The 12,747-nt window shown below is 50.7% G+C and overlaps 2 protein-coding genes across 3 annotated transcripts in view; one reads left to right on the forward strand and one right to left on the reverse strand.

Annotated features, from left to right (window-relative positions):
- The window catches only part of LOC310917755 (endothelin receptor type B-like), a 372,101-nt gene that overhangs the window by 299,287 nt on the left and 60,067 nt on the right, over window positions 1–12,747 (reverse strand). Inside the window, exon 9 of one of the 2 annotated variants that reach the window (XR_014591481.1) lies at window positions 10,699–10,734. The exons of the other annotated variant lie outside the window; for it this stretch is intronic. The gene's annotated coding sequence lies outside the window, so the exon portion shown is untranslated. Of the gene's footprint in view, window positions 1–10,698; window positions 10,735–12,747 lie in introns of those variants that run through there. 2 annotated transcript variants of the gene reach the window in all.
- ZNF185 (zinc finger protein 185 with LIM domain) overlaps window positions 1–12,747 on the forward strand; it is a 28,773-nt gene that overhangs the window by 9,608 nt on the left and 6,418 nt on the right. Inside the window, exons 9-26 of the mRNA XM_083876273.1 lie at window positions 880–963; window positions 1,744–1,782; window positions 2,206–2,289; window positions 2,847–2,921; window positions 3,568–3,645; window positions 3,969–4,037; window positions 4,433–4,516; window positions 4,697–4,741; window positions 5,619–5,702; window positions 6,710–6,793; window positions 7,500–7,583; window positions 8,008–8,115; window positions 8,804–8,896; window positions 9,344–9,424; window positions 10,264–10,413; window positions 11,095–11,208; window positions 11,406–11,501; window positions 12,467–12,532. Of these exons, the coding sequence (XP_083732399.1) occupies window positions 880–963; window positions 1,744–1,782; window positions 2,206–2,289; window positions 2,847–2,921; window positions 3,568–3,645; window positions 3,969–4,037; window positions 4,433–4,516; window positions 4,697–4,741; window positions 5,619–5,702; window positions 6,710–6,793; window positions 7,500–7,583; window positions 8,008–8,115; window positions 8,804–8,896; window positions 9,344–9,424; window positions 10,264–10,413; window positions 11,095–11,208; window positions 11,406–11,501; window positions 12,467–12,532 (1,518 nt within the window). The remainder of the gene's footprint in view (window positions 1–879; window positions 964–1,743; window positions 1,783–2,205; window positions 2,290–2,846; window positions 2,922–3,567; window positions 3,646–3,968; window positions 4,038–4,432; window positions 4,517–4,696; window positions 4,742–5,618; window positions 5,703–6,709; window positions 6,794–7,499; window positions 7,584–8,007; window positions 8,116–8,803; window positions 8,897–9,343; window positions 9,425–10,263; window positions 10,414–11,094; window positions 11,209–11,405; window positions 11,502–12,466; window positions 12,533–12,747) is intronic.

The following is a 12,747-nucleotide window of genomic DNA, read 5'->3' on the forward strand; positions in this document are numbered from 1 at the left end:
AGGGGTGGACTCCCCATCCTTAAAAGTGTTAAAAAACCTGTGGCTGTGGCAGATGAGGCCATGGGTCAGTGGTGACCGTGGGGGTTTGTGGCCACCTCACTCAGAGGGGTCACAAGTTGTGCAGACCCTCACAGGCAGCAGCAGGTCACACATGGAAATCTTCATTATTTTTCTGACTCCATCACTTGTATACACTTTTTACAGAAGGCCAGGATTGGCCCAAGGAGGTCACAACCTCCTGACCCCATTGGTCACTCTGACCATCAGTCAAATTTTCCTCTCAGAGAACAACTGTGCAAAAAACACAAGATAATTTCTAAAAAATACATATAGTTTACATTAAAGAGTGTGAGAATCAGGCTGCAAAGATTCACACAGAATCACAGAATGTGCAGGTTGGAAGAGACCTTCAAGACCATCGAGTCCAACCCAGCCCTGACACCTCAACTGGATCATGGCATCGAGTGCCACATCCAGTCTCTTCTTAAACACATCCAGGGATGGTGACTCCACCACCTCCCCGGGCAGACCATTCCAGTATTTAATCACTCTTTCTGTGAAAAACTTCTTCCTGATATCCAACCTGTATTTCCCTTGACGCAGCTGAAGACTGTGTCCTCTCAAAGAGTTGAAAGCAAGAAAATTCAGGGCAACATTGGCTGTGCTGGCTGGACTGGAATATTTTAAATGGATGGTTGGACTGGAATATTTTAAACGCCTTTTCCAATATTAACCAATCCACAACTCCATAAAATCTTCTCCCCAGAGCATGGGGGGTGTTTCAGCACCAGCCTCAGCCTCTAGTGGGTTGTTCCTTGCCTGTCCAAGGCTCCAGCTGAGCAGGATGTGATCTTTTCTCTCTCTTTCTCTCCCCTGCAGGACCGAGGCTGCCAACAGTGTCCTGCGGCGCTCGGCCGGGCGCGAGCGCGCCTACGTCCTGTCCGCGGCCAAAAAGAGCAACGGGTCAGTGCCCGGGGCTGGGAACGGCCCAGGGGACAGGGAAGGGCTGCTGGAGGGGAGGGGAATCTCTCCAGAACAGCAGCCAAGCCACAAAGATGCTCCAAGGGCTGGAGGTCCTTCCTTACAAGGAAAGAGCTCACCTGGAAAAGAGATGGATCCAAGGAGAGCTCAGAGCACCTAAAGGGGCTCCAGGAGAGCTGGAGAGGGACTGGGGACAAGGGATGGAGGGACAGGACACAGGGAATGGCTCCCACTGCCAGAGGGCAGGGCTGGGTGGGAGATTGGGCAGGAATTGTTCCCTGGCAGGGTGGGCAGGGCCTGGCACAGGGTGCCCAGAGCAGCTGGGGCTGCCCCTGGATCCCTGGGATGTCCAAGGAGAGGCTGGACAGGGTAACCTGGATAATGGAAGGTGTCCCTGCCCATGGCAGGGGTGAGATGGGGCTGGAAAATCTTTAAAGTCCTTCCAGCCCAAAGCTTTCCATGATTCCAGGGGATCTGCAGGTTTCTGCAGGACTGGGGAATCCTCCAAATATTCCTTATTGAGAGGGATGAAATTCCTGGGAAAGAAAATCCATGGGAGTCCCATTTTCATCCTCAGCCTTTCTGCCCTCTGCAGTTTTGTTGTGTCATTTCATTGGGAACTCGCCCAGGTGGGACACCCAGAGGGGTGACAGGACCTTGCACACCTGGGGGAGGGTCCTGGGGGGCTCTGCCCCTTCCCAGGGAATTTCTTTCCCTCCAATCCTTTAACTGCTCCTAAATCCTAAATCCTTCCCTCCACAGCAGCCCCACGCAGGAATTCCCACCCCTGTTTGCCAAGAGGTGAGTGCTGCACCTCAGGGAGCTCTGCTGGGATTGGGTGCATGTACCAGGCTGGGATAGACAAATAGATAAAAATAAAATCCTGGGGTTTTCACAGCAGAGGAAGGACAAAATTCCTTGGAAAAGGATGCTGGGGGTTGGATCCTGGTGGGTTTTTTTGGAAAAACAGTGTTGGGGACACAATCCTGATGGTGCTTTGGGTTATGGGCAACCTGAAAATGGGGAGAGACTCAGTCACAGCCCTCCTGTTTTCTCCCTCTGGAACCCAAGAAAAATCTCACTGACTTTCTGTCCCTTGGGATGCTCAGCAGGAGCACAGGGAGCAGGAATAACCTGGGGGAAAACAGGGATAAACTGCCTGGAAAGCTACAGAATAGAGGAAATAATGTGACTTTTGATTTGTTTCTTTTTCCATGTGGGAAGAATTGAGATAGAAGAGGAGGAAGGGCAGCAGAGGAGGAATTCCACTGGGGCAGGTTCATCCAGGTTTGCTCCTGACAGCAGCAGGTACAGCAGCAGTTTGTTTGTTTGTTTGTTTGTTTGTTTGTTTTTTGTTTTGATTGGTTGGTTGGTTGATTTTGGGTTTTATTTATATATATATATATATATATTTGTTTTTGTTTGGTTGTTTTGTTTTGTTTTGATTGGTTGGTTGGTTGATTTTGGGTTTTATTTATATATATATATTTGTTTTGTTTTGTTTTGTTTGTTTTGGTTGGTTGGTTGGTTGATTTTGGGTTTTATTTTTATATATATATATATATATTTGGGGGTTTTTTTTGTTTTGTTTTGGTTGGTTGGTTGATTTTGGGTTTTATTTATATATATATATATTTGTTTTGGTTTTTTTTTTGTTTTGTTTTTTTTTTGTTTTGGTTGGTTGATTTTGGTTTTTTAATATATATATATTATAATATATATATTAAAATTATATATATTATAATATATATAATATTAAAATTTATTTTATACATATATATAAATTTTATTTTATTTTATTTTATTTTATTTTATTTTATTTTATTTTATTTTATTTTGTTGGTTTTGGGGTTTTTTTCCCCCAGTGCTAATGGGCTAAAAAAACCCAGCCCTGTGTCTTCCTGGGATGAGCCAAAGGCAGCAGCAGCCTCTCCCTCCAGGTAAAAGAGCCAGAGTGGGTGGGTGGGACAGCTGGGGCTGAAAATCAGAAAACTCTGTGGGCACCACTTGGGACAGGGGAAAAACCAATTCCATCCTTCCATGGGAATAAATCCATAAATTATGGCTGAAATCCATGTGTTGTCCTGCCAGGATCTGACAATATCCTGATAAAAGGGCTCCAAACCCAAAAGGAAAATCCCAAATACAGAATCCTGGAATGTTTTGGGTTGGAAGGACTGGAAATCCCATCCAGCCCCACCCCCTGAGGGCAGGGACACCTTCCACCATCCCAGCTGAACTTTTTCTTGCCAAACAGGTCTAAGGGAATAATTTTCCAATATTTTTGACTGAATCCAAGCCTGGGGTATAAAAAAGGTGGAATATTTCTCCTCTTTGGCTGCTGCCCTTGTCCCGGTGCTTTTATTGGTGTGTCACTGCAGAAAGTGGAAATTCCTGGCAAAATCAGCTCATTTTCATTTAAAACTTGCTTTTGAAAATATGACTTTGCCAGTGAGTGGATTGAGCAGAGTGATGATTTATTCCCATTTTCCTCATCCCCCATCAGGATCACTCCAGGGCAGATTTGCTGCAGCTGGAGCTGGTTTGACCAGGGATGACAAATTAATCCTTTGTCCCCTCTTGCAGCCCCAAAACAGAGAACAGGAGCCAAACATCCCCATCCCTGAGTGACACTCCAGGGAAAATCTCTTCTGCTGAAACCAGGTGGGTGTGGAGGCCCTGAGGGCAGGATGGGGAATTCCCCTGGAGACACAAAATCCTCCAGGACAGCAAAACACCACATGGGGAATCCCAGAAAGGGACAAAAACATTGGGGAGGAAACATTCCCAGATGGAAACTGAGGGTCTCCCACAGTTTAAACATCAGGTCTGAGCTGGGGATGTCAATCCAAACCTGCAGCCCTTTCTTTTGGTTCAACTGATAATTTTCCCTTTGATTTTCCCCCTTTCTACCCTTTTTGTGGCTCACTCCCAGCACCTTTCTGTGGCTCCTCACCTCCCTCATGCTCCTGGTGTTTTCCCTGCAGGAATGGCGAGGCCAGGCAGGCCCTGAATGGGAAATTCTCCTTGGAAATTGAGTCCCAGCGTGGGGAAGGGTAAGGAATGGGCAGGGGCTGATCCTGATGTCCCCCAGCCCTGGGCTGGCTTGGCACCCCAAGAGCAGCAAAGCTGCAGCCTGGCAAAGATCTCCTCTGTCCCCTCACTCCCCTGGGGTTCCCTCCCTCCCTGAACACTCCACTTTCTGCATTTAATTTAATTTTGCTGCTCTGTTTTCCTCCCCCTGCCATTCCCACCTCCCAGGGCTGTGCTGGTCCATCATTCCATGATCCATGATGGGCTCAGGAATATTGCCCTGCCCATCCTCATCCACACATTTAACCCCATTTTATTGCCCAACCTAACATCAGCAGATTTTTTTTTAGGGTGATATATTACAAAGCCCCATTTTCACTGGAATTTTCTTTTTTATTTTATTTTTTTTTTTTTCTAGTGACAAAGCCCTGAAGGAAAAGCCTGAGAGGTTCCCATGGGAGGAAGGGGCACCCAGAGCCACTGAGGCTTCCACGAATGGAAGGTAAAATCACTGTGGGATTCCTGACAAGCCATAAAATGCTGTTCTGGGATCTTGGCATTGGATATTCACTGATGGAAAACCAGATTTTTTTCTGAGCTTTGTAGAGCTGCTCTCTCCTCTATGAAATGCATGGGAAAGTCACTGTGGAACATTCCTCAACTTGTGTCTTCTCTTTTCCAGGTTTCCTGAGCCCACAGAAGCCAATAATGGGTTTTACCCACCAGAGTGAGTGGAGAATTCAATTTTTCTCCTTTATTTTAGAGAGGGAGGGTTTTCCTCACCTGAGGGATGAGTTCTGGGAGCTGCCCTTGGACAGCTGGGCCTGACCCAGCAGCTCAAAGGGCCTGGGATTTTCCAGCTGCTTTCCTCATATGAGGATGAGTGGGTTGGATTTGGGGTTCAGCCCTTCAGGAAAATCCCAGAGCTGAGCAAGAGGGAGGCAAAGATGCTCCAGGAAAATCTCATGGTGGATATTTTTGCTTCTTGGTGTTCTCCTCTTGCTGGGACCAACCTGTTGGGGAAGATGAATCAGGGAAACCTTATAAATATGATTGCTTAGAAAAAGATTCTGAAAATATGAAACCTACAATCAAAATAGAAATGGAAGCTTAATTTGAGTTGTAGGAAACCAAGTCTTAGTTACTCTATAACCTAAAAACAACAGCCTGGGCAGCTGGAGGAGAATCCCTTTGGATTGAACAAGACCTGAGGGATCCAAAGGTCAATGGAGCAAAACAGAAAAGTCTAAAGAGGAGTTTTTAGAGTTTAAAATATAACACATGGTAATGTAGTAGTTCTTATAGGCTGTGTGGAGATTCTATAGGATTTTGTGTCTTGTGTTGGTTGGTCACTGTAAATTAGAATATTCATCACAAAAGGAGATGGAATGGATTGGAATAAGGACCTCGCTCTTTTCCCTGCTCTCTCTCTCCCTCTCTCTTTGGGGTTCCCTCCAGCCCAGGCTGGTGGCTGAAGGCAAAGCCCTTTCTACCCACAACCCCTGCAATAAACCCACATATTCTAGAATATCTCAAGTTTGCAGAGCTCCTTGTCCCTGTAAGTCACAGATGCTCCTGCACCAACCAACCCTCTTCTCTTGCAGGTCCAGCTCTGGCTCCTGGGACAGAGCAGGGGATGCTCAGGAGAAGCTGCTCCGTCCATCTGAGCCCTCCCAGGGTGACACCAGGTGTGGCCCTGCACAGCCCTGGGGCTGCCAGAGGGAGCTGGGATGGGAAAAAGCAATTTGTTCAGAGTAGGGTGGGATTAGAGCCCAAACTGGGCAACAAAGCAGCTGGAAAAGGAAAATCCTGCATGGGATCTTTCTGTTCACTGTTTTATCAGTTCTGCCCAGAGAAGCAGCCTGGGAATTCAGGAGGAATTTCTTCATGGAAAGGGGGGTCGGGGCTTGGCAGGGGCTGCCCAGGGAGGTTTGGGGTGCCCAAGGAAGGCCTGGAGGTGGCTGGGGACAGGGTGGGGATTGGGCACAGCTGGGACTCCACAATCCCAGAGGAATTTTTCAACCTCAAGCAGATCCAGCAGCTTCAGCTCTGCCTTTAGAGCCTCCATCCCACACCATTTTAGAGCCTTTTCTCCCCTGACATTGGTGCTGTTGGCAGCACTCACCTCCCTGGAGCTGCTCCCCTCCCTTGTGCATTATTTTGGGATTTATTTCCATATATTGGCCCAACAAATTGAGGTGAGCAGATTTTGGGGCCAGATTTGGTGTGTCTTGGAGGGGAAGGTCTCCCTGCCCAGGGCAGGGCTGGATCAGCTTTAAGATCCCTTCCCACCCAAACCTTTCCATGATTCCTGCATTCTGTGAAATTATTTCAGCCCCCTGAGCTGAGGTGAGGAGGATCCCACAGCCTGGAGCTGCTGCTGGTGATGTCTCCACAAAAATTATTCATATTGTGCTTTGTCCAGGTGCTCCATCCTGGGACAGGACAGGAAATTCCTGTTTGGAGATGAGTGGGAATTGAATCCCAATAACAGCCTCAGTTCTACCACCAGCCTCTCCTCCTCTTGGTTAGGATGGAAAATGGGTTTTTTCTGAGAGAAAATCAGTTCTCTGAGACAATTATTTCCTGTTCCCTGGGCTGATACAAAGTGCAGTGTTGCTGTTCCATACAAATCCCCCTGGAGACTTTTGGAAACTCTAAATTCCCCATTTATTTTATTTTATTTTTTTGCCAGGTCACCCTTGCAATCCAATGTCCCTTTTTATCCCACTGAGAGAACCCATGAGCACCTCGAGGACACAGAATATTCCTTTAAAAGGTAAGAGTGGGGTGAATTTAGCGGGTGTAGGGATAATCCTGAGGATTAAGGGAAACCTGGATGGGCAGGCACAGAAAGAGGCTCCTTCTCCTGCTTTTTTTTTTTTTTTTCCCAACATGGAGACAACAAGAACTTTGTGTTGTATCCCCTTCCATCTCCTTCAAAACCAGCCAAGAACTCCAAATTTTTCTTCCTTTTGTGTTCCTAGTGGGGTTCAGCCACTCCCTTGGAATTCCCTGATAATCCAGGGATGCTGGATTTATTTCCCTGATAACCCAGGGATGTTGAATTGAATCCTCTGATAATCCAGGGGTGCTGGATTGAATTCCCTGATAATCCAGAGGTGCTGGATTTAATTCCCTGATAATCCAGGGATGCTGGATTTAATTCCTGATAACCCAGGATTGAATTCCCTGATAACCCAGGATTGAATTCCCTGATAACCCAGGGATGCTGAATTGAATTCTCTGATAACCCAGGGATGCTGGATTGAATTCCCTGATAACCCAGGGATGCTGGATTTAATTCCCTGATAACCCAGGGGTGCAGGAGCAGCAGCACAGGGCTGGGAGCAGCTGGAACTCAGGGCCATGTCCTGGAGAAAAGCCCAGTGAGGCTGGCACAAGCCTGGCCTGTGAGCAGAGCAGTGTCAGGATCCAGGGGCCAGTTTTTTTGGGGATGTGATGGGTTTTGCTCTGGTTTTCAGGTCTGTTGTGAGTTATGGGGAGAGGAGCAGCTCCACAAATCCTGAGGGTCCATCCCACCATCGGCCATACTGGGATGAGACAAGGTGAGGACTGGGGGCACTGGGGTGTTTGGGGTTGGGGATCTGGGACGTTTGGGGTTGAGGATCTGGGATGTTTGGGGATCTGGGATGTTTGGGGTTGGTGATCCTGGGACATTTGGGGATCCTGGGATGTTTGGAGTTGAGGATCTGGGATGTTTGGGGATCCTGGGACATTTGGGGTTGGGGATCTGGGACATTTGGGGTTGGGGATCTGGGACATTTGGGGTGGGGGATCTGGGACATTTGGGGTTGGGGATCTGGGACAATGTTTGGGGTTGGGGATCTGGGACAATGTTTGGGGTTGGGGATCTGGGATGTTTGGAATGGCTCTGGCCAAAGCGGCTCCTGCTCCCAGCCTGCTCCTCTCCAGGGATGGGTGTCTGCCCATCCCAGAGTGGATTTTCCCAGTCCTGGATCTCTGGTTTAGGTTTCTGGACTCAGCCAGCCTCACTGAGAGGGGCCCTGGAGCTCCTGGCCACGACACCCCCCCAGAGCCCCCCAGGCTGAGGGAGCCCACTGAGCCCAGCAGGGCTGGGTAAGGACTGGGATTTTCTCCTGTGGGATGTGGGGTCATTGGGAATCTTCCCCTCTGCTGATAAATCTCCTCCCAGGTTCTCCTTTTCACAGAATTATGGGATTGTTAAAGTTGGAAAAGACCTTTTGGATTAAATCCAAGCATCAGCCAGCACCATCACCACGTTCAGCACCAACCCACCTCCTCAAGTGCCACATCCACACATTCCCTTAATATTTCCAGGGCTTGGCAACACTTTCCATGAGGAATTTTTTCCCAATATCCAACCTAAACCTCCTCTAGTGCTCCTCTACTGCATGAACCTTTCACCATGGATTTTATAGGAAAACCTGGGAGAAAAGATCCTCTTTAGCTGGAGCCATCACACCCTGTCCAGCTGGACCACCAGGAGTTGCCTCTAGATTTTAAATTTGGGAGTAAAAGGTTTCTAGGGAGAGACAATAAGCAATAAAATTTGGCATGAGGCTCCGTGGCAATGCTGGGTCTGGTTTTGAACTTCCCCAGTCAGGGTGGGTGGCCACATGGAAGGATTTTATGGGCTGATTTCTTTTTTTTTTTTTTGTCCGTATTTTCTGCCTGAATTGGAAGAGTTGAGGCTGTTGGTTAAACTGGGGTGTGTTAAACCTCCCAGGTGTGTCAGTGAGAACACCCTGGAGTCAGAGGGTGACCAGAGTGTTCCTCCCCCCAGGTCTGAGCTGAGCTCCCAGGACTCTGCTGGGAGCAAGGACAGGGATTTGGGAACGTCATCCTGTGTGCAGAGTGAGGAAAGCACTGCCAGAAGGCAAGAGAAATAACGGGGCTGCTTTTCCTGGTGGGGGGATGTGGGGAATTTGCTGGAGGGGCTCTGCAGGAGGCACTGAAGGTGCTGGGCTTGGGGTCCTGTTTATTAAGAGGTCTGGATTTCCCATCTGGGTTTTGTTGGTTTTTTTTTTGTTGTTTTTTTTTGTTTTGTTTTGTTTTTTTGTTTTTTTTCCACATCACTCTGGGTTATTTGAGGACTTAGATTAGTGCTGGATGGTTGCATTTGGTGATCTTAGAGGGCTTTTCCAAACTCTGTGGTTCCATGATTTTATCTGGCACATTTCCATGCAGGGATATTGCACTTTATATATATATATTTTTTTTTTTCCCTTGAGGCAGGAGGTTCTCCAGGGGCTGCATCTCCATCCCACAGGAATTCTGTGCTCAGGGCGCTCCCACAGACCGTGAAAGTCTCTTGTTTTGGCAGGTCCAGCTCTGTTTCTGGAGGAAGCAGCATCCCAGCTCCAGAAATTCCACATGCAAACGAGTCTGAGCCACGCTGGGACAGGTACAGAGCCAGGGCACCAGGACATCCCTCACACACCTCCAATTTTCCTTCCTGGCCTGTCCCAGGGCATCCAAAGGCTCATTTCCTGGCTTAGGGAATCCAGGAACCAATACAGGCGCTGCCAGTGCCACCTTTCAGCCTGGAAGGAGCACAGCCCTGCAGGGATCTCCCACAGGAACTGGGAGTGAGGAGAAGGATCCAGGGAGAGCTCAGAGCCCCTGGCAGGGCCTAAAGGGGCTCCAGGAGAGCTGGAGAGGGACTGGGGACAAGGGATGGAGGGACAGGACACGGGGAATGGCTCCCACTGCCAGAGGACAGGGCTGGATGGGAGATTGGGCAGGAATTGTTCCCTGGCAGGGTGGGCAGGGCCTGGCACAGGCTGCCCAGAGCAGCTGTGGCTGCCCCTGGATCCCTGGGATGGACACTGGGGCTTGGAGCAGCCTGGGACAGGGGGAGGTGTCCCTGGGACAGGGGGGGTGACCCTGGACAGTGGGAGGTGTCCCTGGGACAGGGGGGGTGACCCTGGGACAGTGGGGGGTGTCCCTGGGGCAGTGGGGGGTGACCCTGGACAGTGGAGGGTGACCCTGGGACAGTGGGAGGTGACCCTGGGACAGTGGGAGGTGACCCTGCCATGGCAGGGCTGGGATGGGATGAACTTGGAGGTCCCTCCCAACCCAGCCCATTCTGGAATTCCATGATCCTGTGGTTCTATTAACACCCAGCTCTCCCTGGAGGAAGTGACAGATCCACCCTCAGCAGACCCTGACCACTGGTGTGAGCTACTCACAGCAAAGACACCCCTTGGCTTTATGCTCAAACTGGTTTTAATTCTTCAGCAGGTCTGACTTCAGCTCCCAGGAGGGTGTTCCCAGAGCCCAGGAGCCCCAGCCCCCCGTGTCCCTGTTCCAGGAGCACCAACCCTTTGGGGGCTCCGTGCCCAGCCACAGGATCCCAGGATATGTGGACAGCCAGGTGTTCAGCACCAGGAGGTGGGATTTGGGGCTGGGGGTTTGGGGATTTGGGGCTGGGGGTTTGGGGATTTGGGGATGGGGGTTTGGGGATGGGGGGTTTGGGGCTGGGGGGATTGGGGATGGGGGTTTAGGGATGAGGGGTTTGGGAATTTGGGAGTTTGGGAATGAGGATTTGGGGATGGGGGGGTTGGGGATGGGGAGTTTGGGGGTGAGGGGTTTGGGGATTTGGGGTTTTGGGGATTTGGGGGTTTGGGGGTGAAGGGTTTAGGATGCAGAGACAGGGAAAGCTGCTGGCATGGGACACTCCACTATCCCAGGCTGCTCCAAGCCCCATCCAGCCTGGCCTTGGGCACTTCCAAGAATGGGGCAGCCACAGCTTCTCCAGGAAATCCATTTGGGAATGCTTTGGCTCTGCTCAGTGTTGGGTTTGGAGCCTGCTCTCCCTGTGGAGCCTGAACTGGCACAGGAATGGGCAGAGCATGGGGGAAGGAATCATGGAATGATGGACTCCTCACTGCTGGAAAAGCCCTCTGTTATCACAAATTATCAATCCAGGGCTGCCACATTGTCCCCACAAAGCCACAGACATTTTCTGGGGATCCCATGGCTCTGCCAGAAGCCCAGCAGTGACTGTGGGCCCAGTGTGGGCTCTCAGAGGTCCCTGCTGCCTGTGCTCAGGGCTCTGTGTCCCCTCTGCAGGCCCAGCCCGGATCCCAGAGGGAGCAGTGTTTATTCTGGGAGCAGCAGCAGCCCCAGGAGCAGCTGGTATGACCCTGCCAGGGGCCACGGGGACTTCAGTCCTCCTGCAGGACGGTGAGTCCAGGCCTGCCCAAACCAAGGGACCACACTAACTCACTGTCCTGATGGATTTCCTGACTCCCTGGATGTGGGAATTTCCATGGCTGTGGAGTGGGAGGGCTCAGTGCCCAGCAGGGAGATTCCAGCCCCAGATTCCCACCCCTCGGGTGCCCAAACTCAGAGCTTGAGACTGTTCCACTTCCTCTCCCCAGCCACGAGTCCCTTCCCAGAGATCCCTCCATGTCCATGTCCCAGAGAAGCCACAGGGTGCCGTTCTACATGGACAGCTTAAACAGTAACAGCACCAGGTAAACAGGGACTGGCCAGGGATCCCAGGGAAATTCCCCAGAAATTGATGGAACAGGAGCCAGCAGGCAAAGCCAAGAGCTGAGAGAGGAAGGAGTGATTTCTAAGGAGTGTATGCATGATCCAGAGGCACAGACCAGCTCTGAAACCATTCCTAGCTAAAGCTGCCTCACAGAGGGGCTGGGATACATCCAGATAAATCCCTGGAGGTTTTTTCACTGTGTGGAAGGCCAAAAGAGAGGGACAGGAAAATGGGAGCTGGTTCCTGGCCAGGAATTGGCCTTTGCTGCAGGAAGACAGAGAGAGGGTCACTGTCCCCAGAATGTCAATGGTTAAATGACAGAAGTGCTCCCAGGACAAAGCTGTTGGTATCCAGTTTGGAATACCATTATCCTGGGCCCCCTGCAGCCCCTCCTGGCACTGCCAGCCCATCCCTGTGCTGTCTGATGCTCCATGCACCCACCAGGGCAGGGCTCAGGGCTGGATCTGTAACAAGGAGTAATTTTAGGGGTGAAAGGGAGGCACAAGATCCTTGTTTTGGCTCCAGGAAAGGTCAGCCTCATTCCAGGTCTTTCCTGAGTGGTTGGACAGAGCTGTTTTCCACAGTTTTGTTGCATTCTTCCTTCAAATTACCAGGCTGGGGACAGTTCCATTGGCTTTGGGAATATTCCCATCTCCTGCAATTCCTCCTGTGCCCTTTCTCCTTGTGGCTGCTCCCAATCTCACTCATCCTCGCTGGAGGATCTTGTTGGATCTTCTGTCTCAAGTGAGACTCTCCCAAATCCCTTCTCCAGGGATTTAACCCTGTCCTGTGGCAGGTGTAGAAGGAGAAAGGGATTGGTTTGGTCCATGATGAGGCCTGGCAAAGGGCTGTGCTGTCCATCTGCCCTCCCAGCAGTGACAGCCCTTCCCCTGGCTGCCAGTTTGGATCCTGCCGTGGCTCACAGGCTGTTCCCTCTCTCCACAGGCTCCTCTCCAGCTCCACGGAGAGGCTCTACAGCTCTGGGTACCAGCCTGACTCCAGCACTGCCGGGTAAACAACCCAGGGGGGCACAATCCCCTCCCTGCAGGGTGGGGCCACATCCTGCTTGGTGAGGAATTCCAGCGTTGGCACCTGCCTGGTGTCACCCACTGTGGCCAGCAGGGTCAGGGCAGTGACTGTCCCCCTGTGCTGGGCACTGCTGAGGTCCCACAGGGAACCCAGGGGTCACTTCTGGGCCCCTCAGGACAAGGCAGACCAGGAGGGGC

The sequence above is a fragment of the Zosterops lateralis genome (assembly GCF_965231275.1).
Source record: "Zosterops lateralis genome assembly, chromosome: 21".
NCBI lineage: Eukaryota > Metazoa > Chordata > Aves > Passeriformes > Zosteropidae > Zosterops > Zosterops lateralis.